Here is a 27477-nt window from a genome sequence, read left to right on the forward strand (position 1 = left end):
AGAGAGAGAGAGAGAGAGAGAGAGAGAGAGAGAGAGAGAGAGAGAGTGAATGAGTGAGTGAGTGAGTGCGTCGGGCGTCCCGAAGCGACGTGTGTCATTTACCGTGCATTTATAGTGACGCAACGCGCGACGCGGCTGCATCTATTGTTTAACGCCGCGCATCGTGTCTGCTTTGTAGTAATGTGTGTGTGTGTGTGTGTGTGTACCCGCGCGCGCGTGCTAAACAGGACACGTTCGATCGCGCGAGAGGACGCGCGCGGGACGTGTCGATCGATGGGAAACGCGCGTGCAGACTGTTTCAGGGGAGAGGAACGTCGATACTTTGGCAGGCGATTGTATAGCCGGTGGAAAAAATTCCTGCGAACAAACGAACGAACGAACGAACGAATGAACGAATGAACGAACGAACGCGGCGCGAACGCGCGCGCTTGGCCCACGAAAGTGGATCTTGCCGGCGCGAGAACTTCAAAGAAACGATCGCTTTTCGCATTATCCTGACCGAAATGCGCACGCCAAAACGGTAAATGTCAGGCGGTAATTCGCTCACTCGCCTGTCCGCGTACCTCTCATTACCATCCGTCTCATTGTTAATTCTCCATTCTTCGTCGCTGCTTTGTTACCGGTCTCACAATGCCCGGGATATTTATGGATTTTCACTCGTAACCTTTTGCATATTTTTACCGCGACGACCGCGACGACGACGACTCTCGAGCCATTCAAAATCGGCCACGAGTCACCGGAATAACTTCTGTGTTCTTCTCTCTTTTTCTTTTTCTCTTTTTTTTTATCGGATTCGATGTAAAAGATTTGTCGGATGAGGTTGAAAACGAGATTACACTGTTTCTTTCCCGGCACGATTATTTGCACTCGAGTGCTCGTTTATGACTCTGTCTCGAGCTTAAAAATAAAGATATTAGCATAAAGACGGCAAGGGAGAAAGAAAGAGAGAGAGAAAGAAAGATTTATTAAGCCTTGGAATAAAATCCTCTCAGACATACAGTACAGTAGGAAAATACAGTATATGTACATAAAAACATAGTGAAAAAAAAGAAAGTATTATTGCAGATATATAACGTAATAATACAACGTTACGGATAGAAAAATAAAAAAAAGAAGGGAACAGAACAAATTTTGATTATATAATAATAATAATAAAATTTAAACACGCATTGAAAAAGCGATAAAAAACTTAATTAGAAATTGGTAATGTTAATAACAAGATATGAAGAATAAGAAGAAAAAAGTAATGAGAAAATAATTATGGCAGAATGAAAAAGAAACAGGGAGAGAGAAAGAAAAAAATGTATTAAGCTTTAGAATAAAACTTCTTCAGATATACAATAATAGAAGTATCTTATATGTATATAAAAGTATAGTAAAAAACAATGTATTGTAGCATAGAATGCAATGATAAAATATAAGTCGGTAAATATAAAGTTATAGATAGAAAGAGAGGAGAATAGAACACATTCTAACTAATAATCATATAAAGAAAAGAAAATTGAAGAATTGAAAGGATGATGAAAAATTTAATTAAAAGTATGATAACGTTGATAAAAATATATAAGAAAATAGTGTTAAAAGTAATGAGAAAATAATTATGGCTCAATGAAGCAAGAAGACAAGAAGAAAACGAGAGAGAGAGAGAGAGAGTGAAAGAGAAAGAGTGAAAGAGAGAAAGAGAGAGAGGGAAGAAAAGAATCGAAGCGGGCAGGAACAAGGCGGCGAGGCCCGCTTACCGAAATAAGAATCGCAAAGGAGCTCACGAGATTGCTTTTGAATAGATCGATGAGGACGCGACGAAACGAATTCAAGGAACATCCACCTTCAAAAAGTTGAGCGCGCGAATTTTTCTCCTCGATACTTCCGCGAATATATTCGCCCTCGCGCGCCCGGACTTCATATGTATATATCTACTCGCTTCTCTTCCCCTTCCCTTCCTAACCCGTTCGAAGTGGTGCGAATGGGCGGCATGCATAATGAGAGACATTTGATTTTGTACGACGGTACCAACGCAGCCGTCGCCGCCGCACAACGATTGGCTTTCATGCGAAAGCTCCGTCGTATCTCCCTCAGGTTCTCTCTCTCTCTCTCTCTCTCTCTCTCTCTCTCTGTCGTTCTCATAAATACGCGTTAAACGTGCTCTAATCGCTCCACCGTCGGACGCTTTTGCCGAGTACCAACCGCGAAACGTCAGCTTCTCCTCGTTACTTGATCTCTCTCCCGTTTTTTTCCTTTTTTTCATGTCCGATAATAATTCCAACGCATTCTCTTCTAAAAGCGAGGTGGTTCTCTCCGAGGGCGGAAACAAAGCCGGGCGGATATGATCGGCCGGATCTCGATTAACTTGAATTAACGATCACGAGACTCGCAGCGGAGCGCGATCGATTGTTCGATTTAATGCCAATCTCTGGTCGACCGCCGATTAATTTCCAGCCGTGGCTTAATTGTTTCGCTATTTTTTTTTTGTTCCGATTAGTGACGTGAAACGGGGTGAAGAGGGAAGGACAATTGAGAAGCACGGTTAAAGTTAATCGGCGTTGGCGAGATTGGTGCTAAATTAAATTCAACTACGGTCGAAGTTAAACGACATGGAAGGAATCGACCCTTGACCCTTTCGCGCGGCCGGCACCCGCGCAAAATATCCGCGAAATCGTCCACCGGTCGGCTCCCAGATCGCTCCGATGGAAGATAGAGCCAGGATTGTCGGAATTCGGACTTTGCCGAATTGTGACCTTCTAGGGTCCCGATTAAAGTCGGTTGGTTGCAAGTCGGTTCGCGCACTTCTCATCGAATGGAGTTGCAACGTCTCAAATGGTCAGAATTGAAAGCCATTAGTGATGTGTATGTCTGACAATCGGTTATAAAAATATATATAAAGATTACTTCTCTCTTGAAATAATATTCTTTTAATATTCTCTGAAGACAAGTCTTTTCTTCCGAATTTCGCAGGTGTCACACTTTGCACTGTCACTTCCGTTTCTGTCATTACTGCGCATATACTTGGTTGCTAAACGGTTGCACACTTTTTGTTTTCGAGTGAAGTTGCAGCGTTTTAATTTGTCAGATTTGAAATCCACTGCTGACACATATACGCGCACTGAGAGAAAAAAGTAATTGAATATATTTTTTTCAGAGTGCAATAATCGGTTATAAAAATATATAAAAATATAAAAAGTTGAGAGCAACTGCTGACACGTACACGCAGTAATCCGGTTATAAATATATAAAAATTACTTCTCTCAAAATAATGCTCTCTTAATTTAAAATAAATTCATTCTCCCAAATTTCACACAAATGTTGCTCTCTGTACTATCACTTCGGCTCCTGTCACAACCGATTACTGCGTATACACGTCACAAGTGGCTCTCACAATTCTGACAGTTCTGAAGCGTTGCAATTTCATTCGGTGAAAAGTGTGCAAACCGATTTGCAACCGATCAATACACATTCACTTTGACTCGTTCCCAAATGTTTTATGCTTATAAAGTAATGATTTCGTCGATATAACATCGATTCATCCTAGATAGAGGTTGTATTCTTCGTCCTGATTAACGAACTAGTGACTTTCCCGTTGAAGAGAACAAATATGGCGATCGTGTACAGAACAAAATTGTATAAAGTTTTTCACGGAAAAAGAAATAAGCAAATTTTATTTTTTCAATTTTTTGTCGAGATGTCATCTTAAAGTACAAGATTGCCGCTTTTATGCTCGTTATCATAGTTTTACAATAGTCATACAATATTTATTAAATTCTAAGGAGTACACGCGCGTGCGTGCAAACATGAATACACATAATTATATATATTCAGAAAGTCAATTTTATTCGAATCACAAAATCTTTATTAAAAGCGTCTCTCAAGATCGTTTTATTAAGAAACATTCGACTCGAACGGGACCGTCCCTAAAGGACTCATATCCTGTGGTCGTGCAGCGAGCAGCTTGAATGATTTGCCGAGCCGAACGGACGCTGAGAGACATCCGGCGACGGGCCGATCTTGTGGGAGTTGGCGAGCGACGTTGATGATGAAATTTTTAAAGCAGATTCGGGCGGACAGTATTATCGGGAAGTAATGAAAGACCATAGGGATACCTGTCGTCGACGTGTAGACAGTATCCGGAGACTGTACCAATCCAGAATTCGATAATGGAATTCCAGGTCAGCAGATCGCTCTGTACGGCCGGGGGAGATTATGGAGCTCCGTGTAGCAATATGTGGTTGGTTTAGTGGTCCATCGCGCACGTATAATAACTTTCTAATCTGATACGGCTTTGATAGAGGAAGCGAGCGAGAGAGCGAGGGAAAGGGAGAGAGGGAGGGAGAGGTAGACAGCTCTTCTCGATGTTCAAGACACGAGACGCACGCTGATGGAATTCATGAAAGTATATCGCTCTCGGGAAAATCGCAGAGCGATGATTAATGCGCCCGTGTTAATATAGCGTTATCCCTTACGAGGTCTGGCACGCGTTCACCTTGTGACGTTAATACCAGCGGCACATCCTACATCTCGAACTATTATATAATGAAAACCGAAGGCTGGTGTATGTGTGTGTAAAAGAGAGTATCTAATTTACTTGAGCACTTCTAGATTAATACCCGATGTAATCTCGCGAGAGCTTCCGCAATAATGCCGCGCGAATTTCGATATATAACTTCCGTAACGAAATATCGCGCCGCTTGCGGATGGCGCGCTGTTCTTCTCTCTCTCTCTCTCTCTCTCTCTCTCTCTCTCTCTCTCTCTCTCTCTCTCTCTCTCTCTCTCTCTCTTCTCATTTATTTCCACTATTTTCCTTTTGTCAGCTTTGGCTGTGCGATTCTTATTTTACGAGTTTTCCTCGTCCGCAGCCTCGGACCTGGACTGCATCAGGGCGCTGTTCAACGAGAAAGAGAAGGAGCTCTCGTTGGCCGTGGCGAAGGTGGAGGAGCTGACACGGCAGTTAGAAGAGCTTCGGGGTCGTCAGAATGCCGTCGGTGTCGGCGCCGGCAGTGGAAGCGCCGGCAGCCTCGGGGGTGGTCTCGCGGGTGCTACCGGAAATGGGCATCTGGTCACCCCGGCCAGCGCGGAGTTGGAGAAGCTCAGGAGGGAGCTGATGGTAAGCTCGCGCCATCGATTACGCTCCCGCGGGAGAGATCGACCCCGTGGACAAAGGGCTCGCATGGGAATACGTCGCTACGTTTGGCGGTCCGTTTCCAAGCGTGTCATTAATTGATCGTGGATACAATTACTGGGCTTGCAGCCTATTGGGATTGACCGAGCGCAGAACGTTCTTGCCTCTTGCGAGACCGATTAACGGGCTCCTGCCGCGCGATGACGGGTGTTAAAAGTTCAGAGACGACTGCGTCGTATCACGCCTTTCCCGACTTGTTCGCAGTATCGCAACAAAATGAACGAACAGCAGAACCAAGTGGTGTCGCAGCAACGTCTGGCCCTGGCGCAGAGGCAGGCCGAGATGGCGTCGATAGACGCGCGGATAGCGCAGCTCCAAAGTCGTCTTCAGCGTAAGAGAGCGTTGAATCAACGGCTGAGTCATCAACTGGGCCCGGGATCCGGACGTGTCGGCGCCAACACGACAGGATTCCCGGACACGAAGCTCGACGGCTTCAACAACGGCGGCAAGCTGAGGCCGGCGGGAAACATCGCCGCGATCGAGCCGTACTCTCACATACCCAACGACAATGATTTCAACCTGAACAAAAACGATCCAAAGTACCAGACACTGCCGTACAACACCAAGTTCACGGTGAACTTCAAGGCGATAGAGGACGACGTGAACAAAAATAAGATACAGCACTCGGCCAGCGCTTCCCAGTTGGGACAGCGGCCGGCCTTTCAGCAATACGGACACCAAATCGTTCACAGCCAGTCGCAGTCGCACATTCAGGGTAAGAGCTCATTTCGCTTATGCTCGGTGGAAACGAGGGTATTAATAATTTCTAAATAATGATAACTTGGATTTAATTCCCGTGACATCTTACATATGATAATGACTTCTTTTATTGTATAAAAGTATCCTATAGTTTGTGAACATGAAAACGTAATTTCCGTGAATCTAATATCTAACTGAATGTTTAGGTCAATCCCAATTATTAGGAAGTAATCAGCAGCAGCAACAACAACAGCACAATCAAAATCTCGGCAATCAAGTTACAACGGTTCAGTCGAGTTGCAACTACAACAATAACAACAACAATAATAACAACAACAATCTCGTCGGTAGCGGTAACGCGCACAGCTTCAGCCCGGACAACCTGTCGCAGAGTCTTCGTATTCACCAAGGTCATCAGCAGCAACAGCAACAGCAGCACCAGAATGGCAACGGGGGCCAACAAAAGCAACAGAACTTGACTGGCACGGCGTCGAACGGCGCTTCGACGAATCTCGGTGTCACTGTCTCGTCGATCTCACAGGCGCAGAACCACCGCAACTTGCAGGCCATCCATCAGAAACCGGTGTCGAGCGTGGCGCCTAGTTTCTCTGTCAAGTCGCAGATCTATCAGACGTCCTCGACCAAAATCCATCCGGTGATGCCGCAGACGTTGAGTCTGCTGGGTCGCGGACACGCAAACAACGCGCCGAGCTACAACATCACGACTCTCAACGTGCAGTCGAGCAACAATCAACAGCAGCAGCAGCAACAGCAGCAGACCACAGCCACCAGTGCGCAACTGGTACAATCTAGCTGTGTCGGCAATCAGGACATAAACTACAACGCACCCAGACACGGTTACATGCCCGGCTCGCAGCAACAGCAACAGCAGCAGCAGCAGCAACAATATCCTAACCAGACGAACATCCACACGCCTTCGTCAGTCATCTATCAGGTCCAGAGAGAGTCGTCGAATCTCGCTTCGATTGGCCTTCACGGCACCGCCACAGCCGCCTTCAACAATGCCTCGAGCGCGCAGAGGTACAACCAGTCGCAGCTGTCGTCCGGTTCCAACTTAGATCCGCAAAACCAGGATACGCAAACTCAAATCCTGAACAGTCAGAAGGTCAAATTCGAGTCGGGCAAGACACAAGACAAGTTCGAGCATACGGTGTTACCGCCCAAGCATGAGCAACAGCAGCAGCAAGGCAACAGGTACGATTCGAGTCTCGCTAAATACGAATCTCAGCAGATCAAGTACGAGCAGCACGGCAAGTACGAGCAACCGACGGTGCAGTCGTCGAAGTTGTACGAGCAACAGCAGGGCAAGCACGATCAGGGTGTGAGTCAGGCGAAGCAGCACGAGCAGCAGCATCTCAACGTCAAGTACGAGCCCGGTCGGGATACGCAGCAATACAATAAGCACGAGCAGCAGCAGCAGCATGAGAGCAGATCGTCGAACAAGTACGAGCACAGCGCGACGTTCAAACACGAGCAGCCTACCAGCAAATACGACAGCAATGGCCAGTACAAGGTGGAATACAAGCCGGAGCAGAACAAATACGAAAGCAGCCAGAACAAATTCGACGCGCCAGGCTCCAAGTACGAGCAGAACTCCACGGCGAAACACGTGGTCGATCACGCCGTCAAGTACGAAATCCCCGTGAAAACGCCGGATAAGCCTTTCGAGTTCGACAGAGCGAAGAGCGACGGTGAGAGGAAGAGCTTCAACGAGTCGCGAATGGAGGACAAGACGAAGCCGGCGCTACCGCCGAAACCGAGTAAACCTAATCCACCACCGAGACTGACTCATCACGAGAAAATCGACGCGCCGCCGGACGGAATCAACGATTGCAAGATGACCAATGCGAATCTCAACTCGAGGTTCGTATACGCCTTGTATGTTGAACGATGGCGAGTGTGAGAACCGGGAGAATTAAGGGGAGCTTTATTATTTATAAACCTTATTATTTATAAGCTTTATTTGTAAACTTTAAACATTCTCTCAACTCTTCATATTTCTTTAAAGAAAAAGAGAACAGGGAAGTAGAAATAGTGTTACAAAGTTAATTCTATTTATCTCTCTGGATCAGAGAATTTGTTTTGCAGTAATTTCACAGTGAAATTAGAAAAAGAAAGTATATTCTTGAGTAATTTGTTTAACGAGTCAAAGTGTGTCTAAGATGTTGCTATGATCCCAACAAATTCGCGAATCCGTTACTGCCCTTTGCACTGCTCTGCACTCTCCTCCCCGCGGAGCTACCAGCTCGTCCAAGTGTTCATCAAGCGATTCGCGCTCGGACTTGGACTGTGGAATGACAAAACGATTACCGGGTTAATTATAAATGTTAATTAGTTCGCGATCGATTTGGCCGGTGAATCGAAGCCTGTCTCGAATAATAGACACCGAAATAGAACCGCGGCTGTGTGCCGCAGAGACGACATGGACCCGCTCTCTTAGTGTTCGCCAGCTCTCCGATCGGTACACGCGTTCACCAGTGTGCTTAGCTCGCCAGTTCGACAATCTCGCGCACGATCAACACCTGTCGATTTTTGAAGCACAGTAATGGCCAAAATTGTACGTTGCCTATCGACATTCGGCTGGTGAAAGCAAGATTTGCGGAATCTCGGATGAAATCTCGCCACTGCAGATCAAATCGTTCAGTTTATCTCGCGACACGGTGAAGAGAGAATCGTGAGATTTTATCGAGGTGATCTTTTTACGTCGACTATTCCGCTTCTTCTGCTTTCAGATTTTGTATTCTGTACAAATTTGCTCTCAGATTCACTCATTCTCGTGCGCATATCCTACAGGTCGGATAAAGACGAGGACATACCGCCGATTCCTACGTCAGAGCCACCCGATTCTCCCACGGAGACGCAGCTGGTCAATCATCAGATCATCAAGGCGCGACCGCTGAGTCTGAAGAAGGTACCAATATCGGAACAACCGAAGTTGAGATACGCCAAATCCAATGTTCACGTGTCGATAAATCGACGGATTGAGATGCCCCCGGCCTTTCTCTTCCCGGAGACGGAAATCCCGGCGGATCTCATGCAGACCGAGCAGCAACAGCAGCAGCAACATCAACAGCAAATCATTGACACTACGGACAATTGCAAGACCATAACCGCCATCGGCGAAGACATCGGCGACAGCGAGAAGTTGGAAGAATCAGATATCGTCGACGCGCTTAATGTTATCAATATCGACGAGAAATCGGCGAAGATGAAGACTGATACAGAGCTATTGAGCACCGAGGTGGATGTGGACGGTGGCAAGATATCGGAGGTGATGAGGAGGAAGAAAGGTAATCTCAAGTCGAGCACAGGCAAGGTCAATCTGTCCAGGCGGGTGTCGTTCGATCCGCTGGCGCTGCTACTCGACGCCAGCCTCGAGGGCGAACTCGAGCTCGTGAAGAAGACTGCCAAGGAAGTCGCCAATCCAAGCTCCGCCAATGACGAGGGCATTACCGCTCTGCACAACGCCATATGCGCCGGCCATCTCGAGATCGTCAAATTTCTCGTGGAGTTCGGCTGCGACGTGAACGCTCAGGACAGCGACGGATGGTAAAAATCAGTCATTTTAACGAAATCAATCGCTTTAAGAATCTACACGCAATCTGATTGGCAAGAAAAGTGTCTTAACAATGTAGGCAATGATTAACTCTTACAATCCGGGAACCCACTATAGCGGCGCGGCAGCAATTTTGTGAAATACAACTCTAATTTTTATTATTATTACTATCATTATTATTATTTATCTTTTCCATACAAATTAATGATAAAGAAAGAATAAAAGTTTAAAAAATTTTCTAAATAAAAAATTAAGAATATAAATATAAAAATATATTTGTTATACAAATTTTTTATATATTTTACTGATAATATATTTTATCATTTATGCAAATAACTAATAGACATGTTTTATATTTTGACTTTTTCTTATTATCATATACAAGGTGTCTGACAACTTACAAACGAGCGATCTTTATGTTCCAATCCGATATACTGCATATTCTTGCATAGTTTTACCAAAAATAAATAAATTTGTTCTTTCATGTTTCTTAATATAGAAAAAAGTTTTTGTATGATCAAATAAGAAAAATCAATTTGATAAAAATCATTCGAAAAACCGCGCGGATTGTAAGGGTCCAAGTATTATATAAGTTTTGATATCAACGTCTTTCACACAGGACTCCGTTGCATTGCGCCGCCAGCTGCAACAATTTGTCGATGGTGAGATTCTTGGTGGAGCACGGCGCTTGCATCTTTGCGACCACTCTGTCGGATCACGAGACCGCGGCGGAGAAGTGCGAGGAGGACGAGGAAGGCTTCGACGGGTGTTCGGAGTATTTGTACAGTCGGTATCGGTTACACGAATCGCAAAATATCAACGGTTGCAACGAAGTGACACTTTCGTGAGGAGAGTACCTTTACTTTCTCTAGGCGTTCAGGAGAAATTGGGCATCATGAACAACGGTCAGGTCTACGCGGTCTTCGACTACGAGGCGCAGCATGCCGATGAGCTTTCGTTGAAGAACGGCGATTCTGTGGTCGTACTGCGGAAGGGGGACGACAACGAGAGGGAGTGGTGGTGGAGCAAGCTCGGTCACAAGGAAGGCTACGTACCTCGGAATCTGTTGGGGGTAAAGACAATCGTTCAATTGATCGGAATTTCACAGAGCGCGAAGTAACAGTCGACTTCTGTCGACGGGCGTGCGCCGTGAGAAACAAACTAACTAAATTGCATCGTTTACGTTTCAGTTATATCCCAGAGTACAGCCAGCGAAAGCGGACTAAGGGGATTGCGTGCTCGCAGGATATCCGACGATTACTACAGTATTCGATTTGCAGCTTTATCTTGTTAATTGTTATCCTACGATGTAGGCACATTTTAGTAGTGTTATTTAATAGCATCTCATTGCGACATGCGGATATTCTCGAGAGAGAAGAAAGAGCGAGAATCCACGCGATTTTTTAACGATGTAGTAATCTCTTAATTGCACAGCGTATGTAATTGTTTTTCTTTTTTAATATTTTTTTAAAAACGGATCGTATCATTGTGGAACTCAAGCGGCGAACATTTACGATCTACCGTAAATTGTGAACGAATGCGCTTCACAATCTGTTCGATTTGATCACACTTGCCACGATTTATAGAGTCGCACACATTCTCAACTTCACTTTCTACTTGAAAGTTTAGCTAAGAATTAGTGGCACATCTCGTACCGTTTACTACACGCTCGTAGAGCATCAGATCGTTTTATATGTCGGTGTGCTCAATTATTCATTAGTCGCGTATAGCGATTGATCAGTTTTACAAAATATGTTTATTACGCAGGTTGTATATATTAATTGACGGAAGATGGACGTGTTAATTCTTCTGGAAATTGCCGTCAAAAATTTGTAAATATAATTGCAAATTCAAAAAATTGTAATTACGTGAATTCTGATTTAATTTTTATTAATTATTTATTAATAATTTTTCGGCTAATTCTGCCAATTAAGCTTCCGCGAATAATCAAATTCGTTCGTGACGCAAAGTGTACTTTATTTTTGTAATTGTACAAAATTTTAATTAGTCTTAATCGTTGATAAGAAAAAAATATCGAAATTTAATGAGTTGTAAGACACAATCTTTTTCTGTATTTTCGCTTAAGAATGACTGAATCGGGATTTCGTTTTATGAAAGACAGTGCTGTGTGCTTATCTTCCGTCAATTCTCGGCCATCCTGCGATTCGCGCGAGCATCGACAGTACGAGTTTTACTTCGCTTTTAATTTGCTTCACCTAAATCTTCGAGTTTAGATGAGGTCAGATTATGTTGTTACGTTCTTCTTTTTTAATTATGTTTGCCGGAAATATCATCGAGGAGGTCTCTCGACCGATCTCCGATTTCGAAGTCGTTCCTAGAGACGTAATCTTGCCAGTACGCACGATAAAATATGATAGAATTTACAAATGGTGTGCAGATACGTGGGAAAACGTAAGAGGTATGATACTAAAGGATATTAACAGGAGACATTTGACTCATCATCCCAAAACTTACTACCGATTCGGTAATGCCTAAAAACTTACGTAACATTTTAGATAGGCATGTACAAGATAGCATCATCACGACCGAGTATACCGAAACATCAGAAATTTTCAAAGTACCGTTTGCTATTGTGCTGTTATGACAAATCTGTACAGGCGTGTAATGCATGCGAACGCGTCACTTGGAAGATTTCTGATCGCTGGTTAAGTGAAATATGTGCCTTTCGAAAGTAATAATGAATATATTAGAATATAAGAAGACGCACGATATATTATGACAAATAAATCGTTTTTAATAAAAGGAAAAATACATACACGCTAGTCCATTCTCCCCGACGCAATTCACAATAAATACGTTATAAAAGCGATTACACTGGACATTAAAAGATACTTCCGCAAGAGGTATAAAAATACACAACACTATTTCCCGAGTATTTTGAATATTTTAACAAGTTCAAAATAGTGTATATCAAGAAAATAGCCGGTAATGTTCGATGTTTAATAACACAGAACACCATTTAAACGCTTATCATAAAGATACGTTTTCAATTTTGTCTTTCGTCGTTTAGACTATTTTTCACATAAGTAGCCCAAACAAGTCCAGACCAAAATATACTTTTAGCTAAGGTCAGTAAGTTTCACATTCTAACAAGTACAGTACTTTTCGCGAAATTACCCTTAAATGGAAAAATAGATTTTTTCGAATATATCTACTGTTTTCTTTTAAGCGTTAATGTTTCTAATGGCAAGTCATTTACTCCTATATCTTTAAGATAAATGCTGTAATTGACAGTCGCGTTGGCAAGTTAAAACGATCTTTCCATTTAAGGGTGTACATACAAAGTTATATTATCTATATCTTAAAATAAAAGACTTAAAAAATATATCATGAAAATATATAAATTGTATAATTAGTTTCATACCCAGCTAACGTCAAATGGCAGATTGATAGGTATTAGATTTAATATCGCGCGTTTGTGTTACGTGTACACAAGTGCGTTCGTTAACCGAGAAACGAAAAATAAGTAAATGCGAGACGCATATTATATATATTCACGTTAATGAATGTCCATATACCATTTCTGAAAAAGTAATGCCACATACTCGATTATCGCAGTGACTTAATGTTACAGCAGTTTTTTGCATTTTCTGTTTAAAATATTAAGTTTCTCACTGGTTGACTTTATCTTATAAATCACCTTACATATAAATTATGTTAATTTTAGTTGACACAAATATGCCAAAATAAATATTTAAATAAAGCTCGCTTAATGTTCGCACGCAGAAAAATGTATGTGATAAAAAAGAACCTAACTATTTTGCTTCGCTTCTTCCGCCATTTGAAGACACATCTTAAAATCTTCGCATTGTTCAGCAATGGTCTCGAGTCTGAAAATAATCGAGTATGTGTTGTCAATATGCTGCTTATATATTTAGATGTTCATTACTTAAACTCGTAGTTCTCAAAGTACACGTTTAACTTGAGTGTTATTATTCTACGTACCTCTCAATGTAAATCTCCAAATCCGATGTTTCAAAATTTTCTCTTTTTAGAGCTTCAAAGCAAAACTGCGATAAACTCTTAAAGCATTTACGTGTGGTGTTGTGATGACCCTGATTTTCCCATTCTGGCAATTCTTTCGTAACTTCCCATGCTACCAGTGCATAACGCATCAAGGATATCCAATGATGAGACTCTTGCAATACTTTTCCTTGGTTAATCAGGGTTTTCTAAAAGAAGAACGAAGGATATTATATCAAGAAATTGCCATTAATTTTTAATAAGCAAAGTGAATTCGATGAAGACTCCAAATCGACAAGTATGGATGATTGAATTTTCTTTCTTGTGGCTAAAATAGAAAAAAAAATGTTTCCTCACCTCAAACATGTCCAGATGTACATAAGCACGACTATATGCGGAATCGTCCAGATTGGAACACACAAGGCTGGCATAAACATTCTGTCTAAGGATACGTAGTTTTTGTATCAACTGTTCAATATCAGCGACCGGTATTTTCTCCAAAAGTACGCTACGAAGTGTTGTATTCTTGCACAGTAAACCATCTTCCTGCATATGTACTACATTCATAATCATTTGAACTAACTGTTCGTGACTGAGACCTCGTAAGCCACGTGTTAAATCATCGACGAGCTGCCTTTGCGATGTATTTGCGTCCAATATCAGAGAACACGACTTTCTCTTCTTCTCCGGTGTAGTAAATTCCGAATGGCGAATATCAATGAGGGAGAGTCTTTTTCTAGGTGGACTTCTCAAGATATCTCTTGAAGCCTGTGGGCTCTTAACTGGTGTACGTTCTCTGGAGCTCAAGCTGAGATAAAAGAAGGTTTATTAGAATTAATAAATAGTGAAAGTTCTTAAGGAAGATTTACAACTTAGCAGAAAAGCATAAGTTAATCAGAATTCACGCTGGTGATCAGGTGGTGCTTAACAGTTCTGTTTTTTCTACTAACATGAGTTCTGATTGTCTTCTTTTGTTTTCTGCTTATTTTGTCAAAATATTTGTCAAGGAATTCTCCCTTACATATAAAATCAATCAAATGTAAGAAGAAGCAATGGCTGCGTTCAACAGAGAAAACTACTTTGCAACTGTAAAATTCATAAATCTGATTGATATGCTATTAGATTCAGCCAAGAACATACTACATTAATCAGATTCATGAATTTTACAACAGTTGTAAAGCAGCTTTCTCTGTTGAACGCAGTCAATGAGTGCCTAAATCTTAGATGTGAATTTACTAGATTTACTGATGGTAACATGTTCAGAACAGTAATAATTTTGAACATACAGAAAGTTATGATTTGTTTGAAACCAGAAATTCACAAAAATTTCAAATATATAAAAAAATTTAGCATTCAACTATTGTTGTCCAACATGAATTGCCTTGAATCTTTATACAAGATTACAAAACAGAGTACAAAATTTCAAAACAGAGATTCTTTCTACTTTTGCAAAATTGTAGTTTACATTAAAAATTGTAGTGAAGTGTACACAAATTAGTACAACAAATATTATACCTAAGCAGATTGTTTCGTTTGTTAGCGTCAAGATCTGGAGACCACACTATGCTTTTACGTCGACCTCTCTTTTGAATGACCAGTTCATCAGGACTCTGTGGTGAATTCCAACCATTGGGACGTCTGTTTAACGTATTCTCTACTGCAGAGGTATCCGTGGTACGAGATATAGCTATAATACAAGTATTTTAAGTTAACATATAAAATAACAAAGTAAATGAACTCTTAAATGTACAACCAAATGAGAGAAAGCAAATGAAAGTCAATCACAGTTGTTAGTATAAATATTAAACTATAGGAGAATAAAATGCTTCTGTTAGACTTTGTCATTAACAAATGTGTTATTAATAAATATGTGCTATATATAAAGTTTTATAGTACAATTAGTTGACATCTTTGTTGTTTATAATGTTGCTAACACATCTAGTTCAATTTTCTGCCAATATTTTTCAATATCTTTTTTGTCTAAATTATGGTCTATTGTCTTAATTTTGTCCGAATAATGGATTGCAGAAATAACATTTTTGATAATGTTGATGACAAAACTATCAACATGTTACCAAAATAAAGAACTTTTGTCCCACAAAATGTGACAAAAACAAATACTATTAACATTTTTCATCCCAAAATAACAAAGTTGATAGCAAAATATGATTAACTTGTTTTGTTGGAAGTAGTTTTCACACAGCAGTTTTAAATGGGATAATTTATATTTGTTAGTAATATTGGTAGAAACACACGTTATTAGCAATATTACTGCTGGTGTAAATTGAAGCTAATATTTGCATCAACAATTATGATTGGCCCCCACACGTCGTATTTCTTTCCCTTAACCTATCAAAGATAAGACTATACCAGAGTTAAAAGTAACGAACATTAATTTGATAGGAGAGTTCGATAATTGAATACCACTTAAGAAACATGATACTATATCAGACCCAGAATATCAAGTACCTGGCAACAATTCGCCGGGAATCGGTCTCAAGCGTAGACGCGCATACAATCGATCTCGTATCCGTCGCGCGGGATCTCGTATCCGTCGAGGTAGTCTTGTCGTTGTTGAGGTATTCATTGTCCACGCGATGATATGCTCCAGGTAATTCTCTGATCCAGTCAATTATCCATCGTGTGAGTTTCAGACATAAAACGTGATTAAACACTCGTCAAAACATACCCGTTTTCTTCTCTGTTTTTTCCAGTAGCACTCGTCAATTACGCACACGTAAATACGCTGTTGAAGCGCCGTTAGCGTCATCTATGTTTTCACGTCTAAAATCACGCTTCCGATAGGTACAGCAAACTTTTCGGATACGCTTATTGGTTGGCGAATAGAGTATTTTTAGGTTCTCTGTTCGTCAACCAATGAACGTATCCGAAAAGCTTGTCGTACGACACATATAATATCAGCAATCTAGTTAGCAATCTAGTTTAGTATAGACATCTGTGGGAGGATTCGAGGTAATGATGGATATAAACAGCCGGCATGTTCTCTTGTAGCTGCACGTTGACTGATGCAATAAATTGAAGTGAGATATGTTTTCTCACTCTAACTTATTGCACTAGACAACAGTGCAGCTGAAAAGAACAAACCTCATAAAACAATTGTACAATCGTTGGGTGCGTTCAGCGAACTCAACAGTTGCATAACAGTTGAGCAATTCGTCAATGGATGCGTTCAGCAGAGAAAGCTGCTTTATAACTGTTGTAAAATTCGTGAATCTGATTGGAGTATGCTCTTAATTTTGGTTAAATCCAAGAGCATATACCAATCAGATTCACGAATTTTACAACAGTTACAAAGCAACTTTCTCTGCTGAACGCAGCCATTGGTCTAAATTTAGGGATCTAACAGTAAGAACCAATAATCGCTGATTGTTCACTGAGCGCTTTTTCCGCTGAACGCACCCGTTGTGTCCTACCGAACGCAGCCGATGAGTCCTCTCATCGACTTTCAGTATAACTTGAACATAATTAAGCATAAACATGCATGCAGTGGTTATGTATAATATAATATACTTAAATATAAATCTATAACAAAAAGGATTCATAATATTATCATATATTTGTATGAACGAAAAGTGCAATGACGACGTCCGAGTCGATAATAGGAAGATGTTCTTTGATGTGTCCTATAAAAGAGCAACGGATGTGAGTCTCTGCTATATATATATATATGGAACGTGTGCAATGAGAAGTACAGAAACCGAGAGAGTTGAATAAGAATTCTATTTATTCAAATTTCGATGTTTAACGACTTACTTTCTTTTTATATAAGTAGGATAATTAAGTTTATAAATAGGAACATATTTTACTTTTATCTTGCATATATTTTATATTATCATGATATATAAGAAGACAAAAATCTATTATATGAGATTAATTAAATTTTACATTATTTTCACTTAGGAGGGAGGTGGAAGGATTGTTACATGTATTTGAAATTGATGACAAAACAAAACACATGAAAAGACCCAAAGTTGATCCTGCTAAAGCTGTAAAGTGTTTTAGCCGTTCTGCTGCTGGTCAAATTATGACAAACCCAGATTTATTGCGTCCACCACATGTATTATTATCCACTGTCCGATATTTGTTTACAAAGTAACTTCCACTGCACTTCTATTAAGTATAATTAAGCTTGTCACTCTTACTAAGCATAATTATTCACTAGATAATTATTTATTATACAAAATCCTTTTATTATATTACTATGATATAATAACAATAATATATATAGTAACTAATATAAACAATATAAAGCAATAGTATGTAATAATAATAATAATATTATTAGAAAATACAATTCTATAGAAATATTATTTATACAACATAGGTAACACATGATTATATTTTAGGATAATCACGAAAACTGATATAAATTGGGTATTAATATATGATTTTGTGTTTGATCGATTGAGATCGGTGCGACAAGATGCTGTAATCCAAAGAATTGATACTGCTGCCAATATTCGTCTCCTAGAACCAATTATTCGTTTTCATATTTATGCGGCGCAAAGGTATAAGCAAGACAAAGAGGCCACTTGAAAAGCTTTAAGAAATTATTAAGTACTACGCATATGTGCCATACTTTCTAGGCTGTATGAGAGAAGTATTTCAGAATTTGATGCAAAAATAAATAATAAGCACTTGTTAGAATGTATAAAGCATTTGCTTGTGCTGTACGATAAACAAGATAACAAAAACACGAGAGATGATTTAGATATATGTGAGGATTTTGATAAAATGACATTGAATAATAATCGATCAGAGATGGAAGCCTTGTATATTCTTCTGCATGTTGGAGATCAGGATGCTCTGAAAAGAGCTCTTATGCTTTCACCGGATTTGAAGTGAGTTGCCAATAGAAAAGAAACTAAAAGACTTGTTAACATTTATTGTGTCTTTTTTAAGCAGAAATTCGCCGACAGTTAAATTGGCTGTACAGATATCACTAGCTTGGTATCTGAGAAACTATGTACGTGTTCATCGTTTGGTTCAACAACTATCCCCACTAATGGCTTGTGCATTCTTTTCTAATTTACAAAGTTTTAGAAGGTTTGATATTTAGTCTTTATTATTACATACATATATATAAGAATTACTAAAATATAGAATAAAATATTTGAAATTAAGTAATTATATCTTAATTTGTAATTATTTGATTACTGAAAAAAAATATGTTTCAGGGATGTTTTACAAATCATGGCTTCTGGTTATAATAATAAGGTGTTGACATTCCCAGGGCTGAAATTACAGGAACTATTATTTTACAAAGATATAAGTAGAATTCAGGCAGATTGCAAGCTATTTGGATTAACGTTCACTAACGAAAACGTTTTATTCCAGAAATTACAGTTTGACAACAAAATTTTATTGGTTAGTAAATAATGTTAAAATATATATTTAGATAAATTGGTATACTCTATACAAAATTATCACTAATTTATATCAGTTATTTCGCATTTTATTTTTTTTTTCTTATGTTGTAGGCTAATCCAGAGATGTATTACACTACTACTGTTTTGCATAACCTTGTACCAAAAATCCTCTTGGAATGCACGTCTACTTAGCAATAAATGCAGAATCAAGACTGTAATATGTAAAATCTTCACATTTTATTGTTTAAGTTAAATATTATGTAGTGTTTAATACAAAGATATTTATATATCTATTGAGAACTATAAATATATAAACTTATATCTACTGAGAGTTATAAATATATAAATTTATATCTATTGAGAATCACTGGATGAACTGCTCGAAGAATCTGTAGACATAACTTCAACATCTTCAGTTTCTTGTTTGTGTGTATTCACAGCCACACTACCTTGGCCACCAACAGACATATGAATCTCTCCCGACGGATGCCATGCAAATTGGTTGGATTGTGAAACAGGTGGTTCTGAAAAAAGCAACAGAACATTTTAAACTCTAGCCAATTGTTGAAAGAGATTCTAGTAGCTGATTCATTGATCTCAATCTCCCTTCGCGCTTTATTTATCGACGAGCACAGAAAAATATTTTACCTCCAGCAGGGTGTCCTGCTCTATGTAAGTCTGATGGTATGCTTGGATGAGACCCAAGCATTTGTCCATTTAGAGGTATATCACTTAGTCGTCCTAGATATCCTAATCTCATTTCGATATCTATAAAATATTTAAAGATTTAAATTGTATTTAAAAACACACAGGAAACTTTTATCATATTTTAATATATAAAATTTTTATTAAAATAGCATAGATATGATTATATAAATATGATGTAAAATACCTGTGGGATACGGCCTCCTGGGATCTCCCTGTTGCCATGATAATGGTGCACAAATAGCATTTGTTGCACTTATCCTATGTGCATATTTAATAAGTTCTTCTGAAGCAACAGGTCTCTTGTTGGCACGTGCAATAGATTGCAATTTTTGTTTTGCTTGGTAAATTGCTGTAGCCAAGATTTGCTCTGCTTCTTTTAGCTGTCGTTGCAGTTGCTGGATGTCCTGATCTTGTCTTTCTACTTCAGCTTTCAGGGCCTCCATTTTCAAGTTAATTTTGGCCTGTTCAGCAGCTCGTTTTAATGTTGCTTTTAATTCATTATCTTTTGCAACCAACAATTCAGTGAGTTGGGCATGTTCTGTACTTGAAAGCTTTGCTGGTTTTTGAGCAATTGTGTTTTCTATCATCTCTCTGAAAGAATAGAATAATATATAAAGTTTACGGTCTTGACTTTAATTGAAGAGACTAATATTAATTTTAATTAATGATATTGATTTAAGAGTATTGTACAATCTAATAATTTGAATATAACAAATCTCAGACAAGAAGAGTTTAATTTATTTACAACATGACTTACTTTGCTATCAATTCCATATCATCTATAAGTGATAATAGAACTTCTTTTGTACTCCTATTTGAAGCCATGGTTAGCAATAGATGCAACTTGAATATACTTCTGTGTAGTATAGTTCACTCTTGTATAGTGCTGTAAACATTTGTATATTAAATAATATTCTTTTAAGAGGGAAAGTCTTAAACTGTGATGGTTAATATTTACATATTTTGGAAGATTAGGTTAGATGTTTTTGTTATTTAGTGATAAAATGACATGCTAACTACATATTTTTTCATATGTATTTGCATTTATTATACTCTATATATACATATTACTTATATTTGTATTTATTAATATTTATAAGATGATCACCTGTTCAGTTTTAAATGTATCCGTATCGCGTCCGTACTGTGTATTGTTGTCATTTCAAGTCAGCTAAAAATAGTATTGTTCCGTACTAATGGAGGATTCACATTGCGCTGACCTACGATGCACGACATTCAATATCAAATAGGAGAATTGGTTTTCTAGAGACAAAAATGTAGCTAGAAATTCCAGCAAAGGAACTCTACTATTGGATTTCGTATATGTATATGTCGGGGTACGTTCAGATTCCCTACCCGGGTGCACTCTAATACTAGAAGTGCTATAGTATATGTAACATATACTATAGTGTTTCTAGTAATAGAGTGCACCCGGGTAGGGAATCTGAACGTACCCTCGGATGTGTCGGCGCAATGTGAATCCTCCATAACAACACTGCTTGGGGAATTTTACTTATGGTACAGAATCTCCGCCTTATTTTAACTGAACACATTCGGATCCGTAATTGTTTTGGAACAATAGTTTGTTCTTTTCAGCTGCACTGCTGAACTGGTGCAATAAGTTAGAGTGAGAAAAAATATACTTGTCTCATTTTAACTTATTGCACCAGTTCAGTTGTTAGCTGAAAAGAACAGACCGTAATGGCGTTGGGGCAAAATTCTTAGAGAAGCCTGGAGCCAAATATTGAAGTTGAAATTGAAATTGAAAAGAACAGACCGTAATGGCGTTGGGGCAAAATTCTTAGAGAAGCCTGGAGCCAAATATTGAAGTTGAAATTGAAATTGAAAAGAACAGACCGTAATGGCGTTGGGGCAAAATTCTTAGAGAAGCCTGGAGCCAAATATTGAAGTTGAAATTGAAATTGAAAAGAACAGACCGTAATGGCGTTGGGGCAAAATTCTTAGAGAAGCCTGGAGCCAAATATTGAAGTTGAAATTGAAATTGAAAAGAACAGACCTCATATATATCTCGACAAATATACTTATCTTGTAATGGGTGAAAGGGCCACCTGATAAAGGCCTGTAACCAAAGCGAAAAGAACAGATCATATATATATCTCGACAAACATACTTATCTTGTAATGGGTGAAAGGGCCACCTGATAAAGGCCTGTAACCAAAGCGAAAAGAACAGATCATATATATATCTCGACAAACATACTTATCTTGTAATGGGTGAAAGGGCCACCTGATAAAGGCCTGTAACCAAAGCGAAAAGAACAGATCATATATATATCTCGACAAACATACTTATCTTGTAATGGGTGAAAGGGCCACCTGATAAAGGCCTGTAACCAAAGCGAAAAGAACAGATCATATATATATCTCGACAAACATACTTATCTTGTAATGGGTGAAAGGGCCACCTGATAAAGGCCTGTAACCAAAGCGAAAAGAACAGATCATATATATATCTCGACAAACATACTTATCTTGTAATGGGTGAAAGGGCCACCTGATAAAGGCCTGTAACCAAAGCGAAAAGAACAGATCATATATATATCTCGACAAACATACTTATCTTGTAATGGGTGAAAGGGCCACCTGATAAAGGCCTGTAACCAAAGCGAAAAGAACAGATCATATATATATCTCGACAAACATACTTATCTTGTAATGGGTGAAAGGGCCACCTGATAAAGGCCTGTAACCAAAGTGAGAGAGAGAGAGAGAGAGAGTTCAATGTTCAATGTTCAATTTTGGCTGGGTACACGTAGCCTTTAGTGACCCCACGCCATTGCTCCGAAATTTACTTCCATCGTATGTGGCTGCTTTTCATACGTTCTTATTCATAGCGAATAGAGAGAGAGAGTTTCAGTTTCAGTTTCAATATTTGGCTGAAAGCACTTTGCTTTAAGTGATTCTACGCCATTGCTCTTAGAGAGAGAGAGAGTTAACTTTTGGTGTACTAGAGAGTGCGTTCGCTTTAGGCGCTTACGTGCTGTAAGTGTCATTCTATCTTTATCGCTTATTACATGCGGGAAGAAGACAGAATGACGCTTACAGCGCATAAGCCCCAAAGCGAACGCAGCCAGAGTGTGCACCAGTTCAGAAGTTCTTCGAAAACGAGCATAACTTTAAAGATATATATATATATGTCAGGAATCAAAGTCCAACGTCGCGTACTCCGTAGATCACAGGAACTTAAAAGTTGATATTTCGGTATTCGGGACCTCACGAAAACATAATCCACTATTTCGTTCAAAACGGAATAGCGTTTAATATTGTATTGTTCAAGATGTTGCCTTTACTGAAGAATTGCCTGGTGGCGAGATATGGGGTTGTTAATTATGGTAGGAAAAAGTGATCTTTTTTATACTGCAATTTAATTGTTGTGTGTATAGTAAACCGAATAAACTAGATTAATTGTGGTACAAAGTCCTCCAAGGTATTACGAATCTTCTAATTTTGTTTGTCATACATAAACTATATATTTTATATATGTAAATGACAAATTATCAAATCATTCATAAGTGGATGAATATAATTATTAAATTATTTATACAAAATTTCTGTTAATTTTTAATATATTCATATTCTAACATCTTTTTTATTGCTGTATATAATTAAAAAATAACCATAATAATGTACCTATCTTATATGTCTATACAATATATTATTCATATATACTATTTAATATTTATGATACAAATTTGATAGATAAAATGAATATATATATATATATATATATATATATATATATATATATATATACATATATTTGAAATATATTAGACATGACTCAGCATTTTTTTACTATCACTTATATCTTTGATTATCACTTATTTTACTTTCATTTAATAGAAGTTCTCATTCGTTGTTCCGGAGTCTCTGCAAGCAAGGCCTATTCTACAAAAAGTAGCGATGTCTCTAAAAATATTGTATTTGTTGATGGAGTACGGACTCCATTTTTGCAATCTGGAACTCAGTACAAGAATCTTTTGGCATATGATCTTGCAAGGCATTCATTGGTGTAAGTTGCAGTAAATTATATGATTTTACAAATTATGAATAAAGCCATAAAATAACAGCCATGAGAATCAACAGATTTTTTTTAAACATTTTATTTATCTATTCTGTTTTTATTATTTTTATTTTTTAAAAGCATTTTATTTATCTATTCTGTTTTTATTTTTGTTGCAAATACTCTTGTTTATACAAGAAGATCATGGAAATTGTTATTTGCTATTTTAGGAGCCTGCAGAAGAAAATTGGTTTTCCCAAAGAAATAGTCGATTATATTGTGTATGGTACAGTAATGCAAGAGGTGCGAACGTCTAATATTGGAAGGGAAGCTGCTTTAGCCGCGGGATATAGTGAACATACTCCTGCACATACAGTGACAATGGCATGCATTAGCAGCAATCAAGCTATTACTACTGGCATGGGTTTGATCGCTTGTGGTGTTTACGATGCTGTTGTGGCAGGGGGAGTCGAATTTATGTCAGATATTCCAATCAGACATAGCCGACGCATGAGATCTTTGATGCTGCAAGCCAATAAGGCAAAAACTGTGATGAACAAGTTAAATCTCCTAGCCAGTATCAGGCCAGCTCATTTTATACCAGATGTAAGCTATTTTCTTTTTCTTTCTAAAGAAAGTAACATCAAACGTCCTTTAATAGTAAATAAATTACTCAAGTAGCACAATTCACTAAAAAAAATTTTAAAGGTGTTCTATTTCTTTTAAATGTTTTTAAGACATCTTTCAGTAATATTTGAGCTGCCTTAAGATTATATTGTATCTTTTTTACCAATTCATGTCTATATAGCTGCCAGCTGTAGCCGAGTTTTCAACTGGTGAAACTATGGGACACAGTGGAGATCGATTGGCAGCAGCTTTCGGTGTGTCGCGTAAGGAACAAGACGACTACGCATTACGCTCTCATACTTTGGCTGCACGAGCTCAGCAACAGGGAAATCTGACGGATGTGATGCCTTTCCAAGGTTTTTTTAACTTTTCTAAATACTTTTTCAACATCTTTCTAAACTATCTAACGCTTAAAATTTCATTTTTGTTAATTTACTCGATTACTTATCTTCGATTGTGTACGCAATCCTAAAGCAATGTTCTAACTAGTTCTGTTCAGTTTCGAATTTATTAGGCTCTAACTTATTTGTATATGTATACTGACTAAAATTGATTTCTTGACATTTAAACCGGGAAAATTGTCCAAGATAATGTTATGCATTATGCATAACGTTTGAAAAGCGTCTGAAAAGAATGCAGCCTAACTGATACGTTTGTTCCCTCTCTGGTCTTACAGTGCCAGGTGTCGATCAAGTTGTGGACAAAGATAACGGTATTCGCGTATCTACGCAGGAGCAATTGGCGAAGTTAAAACCCGCGTTCGTGAAACCGTACGGAACAGTTACCGCGGCTAATGCGTCTTTCTTGACCGACGGCGCCTCCGCGGCGTTGATAATGAGCGAAGAGAAGGCTCTCGAGCTCGGATTGACACCCAAGGCATATTTGCGAAACTTCACTTACGTGTCCCAAGATCCAGTCGATCAGTTACTTCTTGGCCCATCGTACGCGATACCGAAGGTATTCAGCTTTTAGTTAATACCCTATACGAAATTAATATATGAAACTTTGTTACTCGACTCGCTAGCACGGGTACTGAGATTTGTGTAACGATAAATTACATTGCAGATACTGAACAAAGCGAAATTGGCCGTGAAGGATATAGGAGTGTGGGAGATACACGAAGCGTTCGCCGGCCAAATTTGCGCTAATCTGAAGGCATTAGATTCAGATTTGTTTGCGCAAAAGTTCCTCAAGAAGAGTGAGAAGGTCGGTATGCCGGATATGAATAAGTGGAATACATGGGGTGGTTCTTTGTCGCTTGGTCATCCATTTGCCGCCACTGGTGTACGATTAGCGACACACACTGCTAATCGACTCATAAAGGAGGATCAGCAATTCGGTCTTATTGCGGCCTGCGCTGCTGGTGGGCAGGTAAGATAACAGATAGATAATAATTAGAAGTATACTAGCTAGAGTGAAAATTGCAAAGTTTTTTTTGTAGTGTCAAACAGCTTTCACATAAACTTAATTTTCTTCGATTTTATAAGATTAATATCTTTTTTATTTAACAGGGAGTTGGTATGATTATGGAAAGATATCCTGGTGCAAAAATTTGACACTTTTCGGAGGAACGCAGAAAATAATATATCTAAAAATACAATTTTCGCGGTAAACAGTATCGATAGATATTGATCATGAATTTTTCTCTACATGAACTTGTAAAAAGTTTTATTGACGAAGTCGATGAAACTTTTCATGATCTTATGCGAGAAAGATGATCGATATCCAGAAGCAGTGTCTTTTTTACTAGAGAAAGAGGGAAGAATTATATGTAAATAAACGCAAGTATACGTTTCAAACAACTGTGAGTTCTGTAAGAGAAATTATTTTCTATTGTATATTTTCACTGAACATATTAAAATTGTATATGCTTATACACAGGACTGACCAATGTAATATCTCCCATACGTCGTACTTTCCTTTTACTCGAGTGAATTTTGCAGAAAAGAAGGAAGTAGATGTGCAGTTAAATGTTGTCTCACAGATTGATCTAGTATAGTTCTTATGTCCCTGCAACCTCGTAATGCTCGTTGCTTAAGTGCTTCTAGAAGTGATAAGTGTAACCTTTGCCCCGCCCCATGTGCTACCACGATCAAACCACTCTCATTCAATTCATCGTCGTTATTCGCTGGCGGTAACGCGACAACAGACAAGGTAACTCCTGGTGAACATTCCTCTACAAAGTTTGCATCTAACACTCCTCCTGCTAATGTCTTGTCTTCTTCGTCTGTTGATGGAAGATTGATAAGAGTCACAGTACATCCTATGGCGTAATTCTGTAACCAGAAATTTATTGAGTTATTCAGTCATCATTTCAATTTTAATTATGCAAGAGTGCTTCTGATGACAACCTTAATTGGAATTCCAGCATCGATTAAGGCGAGTGTTGCCGCATTTACGGACGCGCAGTAATCACTACCGTCGACTTGTAACACTTCCACGAAGATGTCAATCTGAGAACGTGGATACAATTCTAGGTGTATTATGGCCTCCATTGCATGGCGTAACTGCACCGATCTCTCTTGTGATTTCCAGTCCCCTCTTGGTCTTCGTTTCCGTTCACCAGAGGTGAAACTGAACACAGCCATGCTGTATTGGCAATTTACGAGAGCTTTTGCAGTGTTTTTTGCTGTGTTGCTTCTTGGCTGAATCAAATATTAGAGTTGTATAGATGTCGATATCCAGCATCTTAGATAAATGCAAGACATTTAACATGGAGTATTTTTATGTTCTCAGAATGGGAACAGAGAGAGAAATATAAGAAATATAAATATTACTATAAAAAACGTAAGTTAGAAAAATTGGTATATCATACAAGATTTTTTCACATTGTTGCGATTTGCAATTCTAAAGACAGAGTTAGTGGCTTGTAACGTTTCACAATTGAAGATCTTATGTCAAGTAATTAGCATATTCTTCAAATGTTCGTGAGTGATATTTAAGAGCAATTTATACCTGATGAGGGCCGTATACCGCGGCCAAAACTTTCGTGTTGCCATGTTCTATGTACGCGCTGCCATCGGCTTGTCCGAATACTCCCATACGTATGCGAATTTGCCGCAATTCCAACGCTCGTCTACCATCCACACGCAATCCACCTTGGCTGTTCTCTTGATTCGGTTCAATCATCGCTTTTTAATTGACGATTTTACGATTAAACACAGACTACCTAACCTACAATTACAATTAGGTTATTCGAACTTATGAGGTTATGTCATAGTTGTTTACAAACATTGAACGTCTAGACGATTCAAATTTATGAAAAATTTTAGAAAATCAATAAAAAATATGATAAGAGA

The 27477-nt window shown here is 38.8% G+C and overlaps 6 protein-coding genes across 13 annotated transcripts in view; 3 read left to right on the forward strand and 3 right to left on the reverse strand.

Annotated features, from left to right (window-relative positions):
- The window catches only part of LOC116851282 (myb-like protein AA), a 102937-nt gene extending 90717 nt beyond the window's left edge, over positions 1–12220 (forward strand). For all 6 annotated transcript variants that reach the window (XM_032830569.1, XM_032830567.1, XM_032830568.1 and 3 more), the window contains 7 exons: positions 4848–5095; positions 5375–5885; positions 6076–7753; positions 8684–9439; positions 10066–10232; positions 10319–10518; positions 10637–12220. In XM_032830569.1, the coding sequence (XP_032686460.1) occupies positions 4848–5095; positions 5375–5885; positions 6076–7753; positions 8684–9439; positions 10066–10232; positions 10319–10518; positions 10637–10672 (3596 nt within the window). In that variant the 3' untranslated portion in view covers positions 10673–12220. The remainder of the gene's footprint in view (positions 1–4847; positions 5096–5374; positions 5886–6075; positions 7754–8683; positions 9440–10065; positions 10233–10318; positions 10519–10636) is intronic.
- Positions 12179–16186, reverse strand: LOC116851283. Its single transcript, XM_032830571.1, has 5 exons — positions 15900–16186; positions 14946–15117; positions 13788–14238; positions 13413–13639; positions 12179–13297 (listed from the first exon to the last, which is right to left on the reverse strand). The coding sequence occupies exons 1-5, from the start codon at positions 16015–16017 to the stop codon at positions 13219–13221; spliced, it is 1047 nt and encodes a 348-aa protein (XP_032686462.1). The 5' UTR covers positions 16018–16186; the 3' UTR covers positions 12179–13218.
- Positions 16187–16832: 646 nt separating this feature from the next.
- On the forward strand, positions 16833–19146 carry LOC116851297 (germinal-center associated nuclear protein). 3 transcript variants are annotated; one of them, XM_032830593.1, is made up of 7 exons: positions 16833–17093; positions 17352–17543; positions 17798–17959; positions 18038–18292; positions 18354–18497; positions 18629–18818; positions 18932–19146. In XM_032830593.1, exons 1-7 carry the CDS (start codon positions 17029–17031, stop codon positions 19010–19012), a joined length of 1089 nt encoding a protein of 362 aa, XP_032686484.1. In that variant the 5' UTR covers positions 16833–17028; the 3' UTR covers positions 19013–19146. The 3 variants fall into 3 exon arrangements, with proteins under 3 accessions (XP_032686484.1, XP_032686486.1, XP_032686487.1); XM_032830595.1 differs by having other exon boundaries at positions 18357–18497; positions 18932–19012; XM_032830596.1 differs by lacking the exon at positions 16833–17093 and having other exon boundaries at positions 17358–17568.
- LOC116851298 (mediator of RNA polymerase II transcription subunit 4) lies at positions 19038–20779 on the reverse strand. Its single transcript, XM_032830597.1, has 5 exons — positions 20637–20779; positions 20286–20414; positions 19713–20119; positions 19469–19588; positions 19038–19344 (listed from the first exon to the last, which is right to left on the reverse strand). Exons 2-5 carry the CDS (start codon positions 20351–20353, stop codon positions 19175–19177), a joined length of 765 nt encoding a protein of 254 aa, XP_032686488.1. The 5' UTR covers positions 20354–20414; positions 20637–20779; the 3' UTR covers positions 19038–19174.
- A 1835-nt stretch (positions 20780–22614) lies between these two features.
- On the forward strand, positions 22615–26054 carry LOC116851290 (trifunctional enzyme subunit beta, mitochondrial). Its single transcript, XM_032830584.1, has 7 exons — positions 22615–22880; positions 23392–23560; positions 23782–24157; positions 24360–24534; positions 24855–25135; positions 25244–25549; positions 25690–26054. Exons 1-7 carry the CDS (start codon positions 22826–22828, stop codon positions 25732–25734), a joined length of 1407 nt encoding a protein of 468 aa, XP_032686475.1. The 5' UTR covers positions 22615–22825; the 3' UTR covers positions 25735–26054.
- Positions 25988–27346, reverse strand: LOC116851292 (exosome complex component RRP41). The gene is made up of 3 exons (XM_032830587.1): positions 27134–27346; positions 26530–26823; positions 25988–26454 (listed from the first exon to the last, which is right to left on the reverse strand). Exons 1-3 carry the CDS (start codon positions 27305–27307, stop codon positions 26101–26103), a joined length of 822 nt encoding a protein of 273 aa, XP_032686478.1. The 5' UTR covers positions 27308–27346; the 3' UTR covers positions 25988–26100.
- Positions 27347–27477: the final 131 nt, after the last annotated feature.

Source organism: Odontomachus brunneus, unplaced genomic scaffold (assembly GCF_010583005.1).
Source record: "Odontomachus brunneus isolate Ranch 3 - 2012 unplaced genomic scaffold, Obru_v1 Obru_scaffold_171, whole genome shotgun sequence".
Taxonomy (NCBI): Eukaryota; Metazoa; Arthropoda; class Insecta; order Hymenoptera; family Formicidae; genus Odontomachus; species Odontomachus brunneus.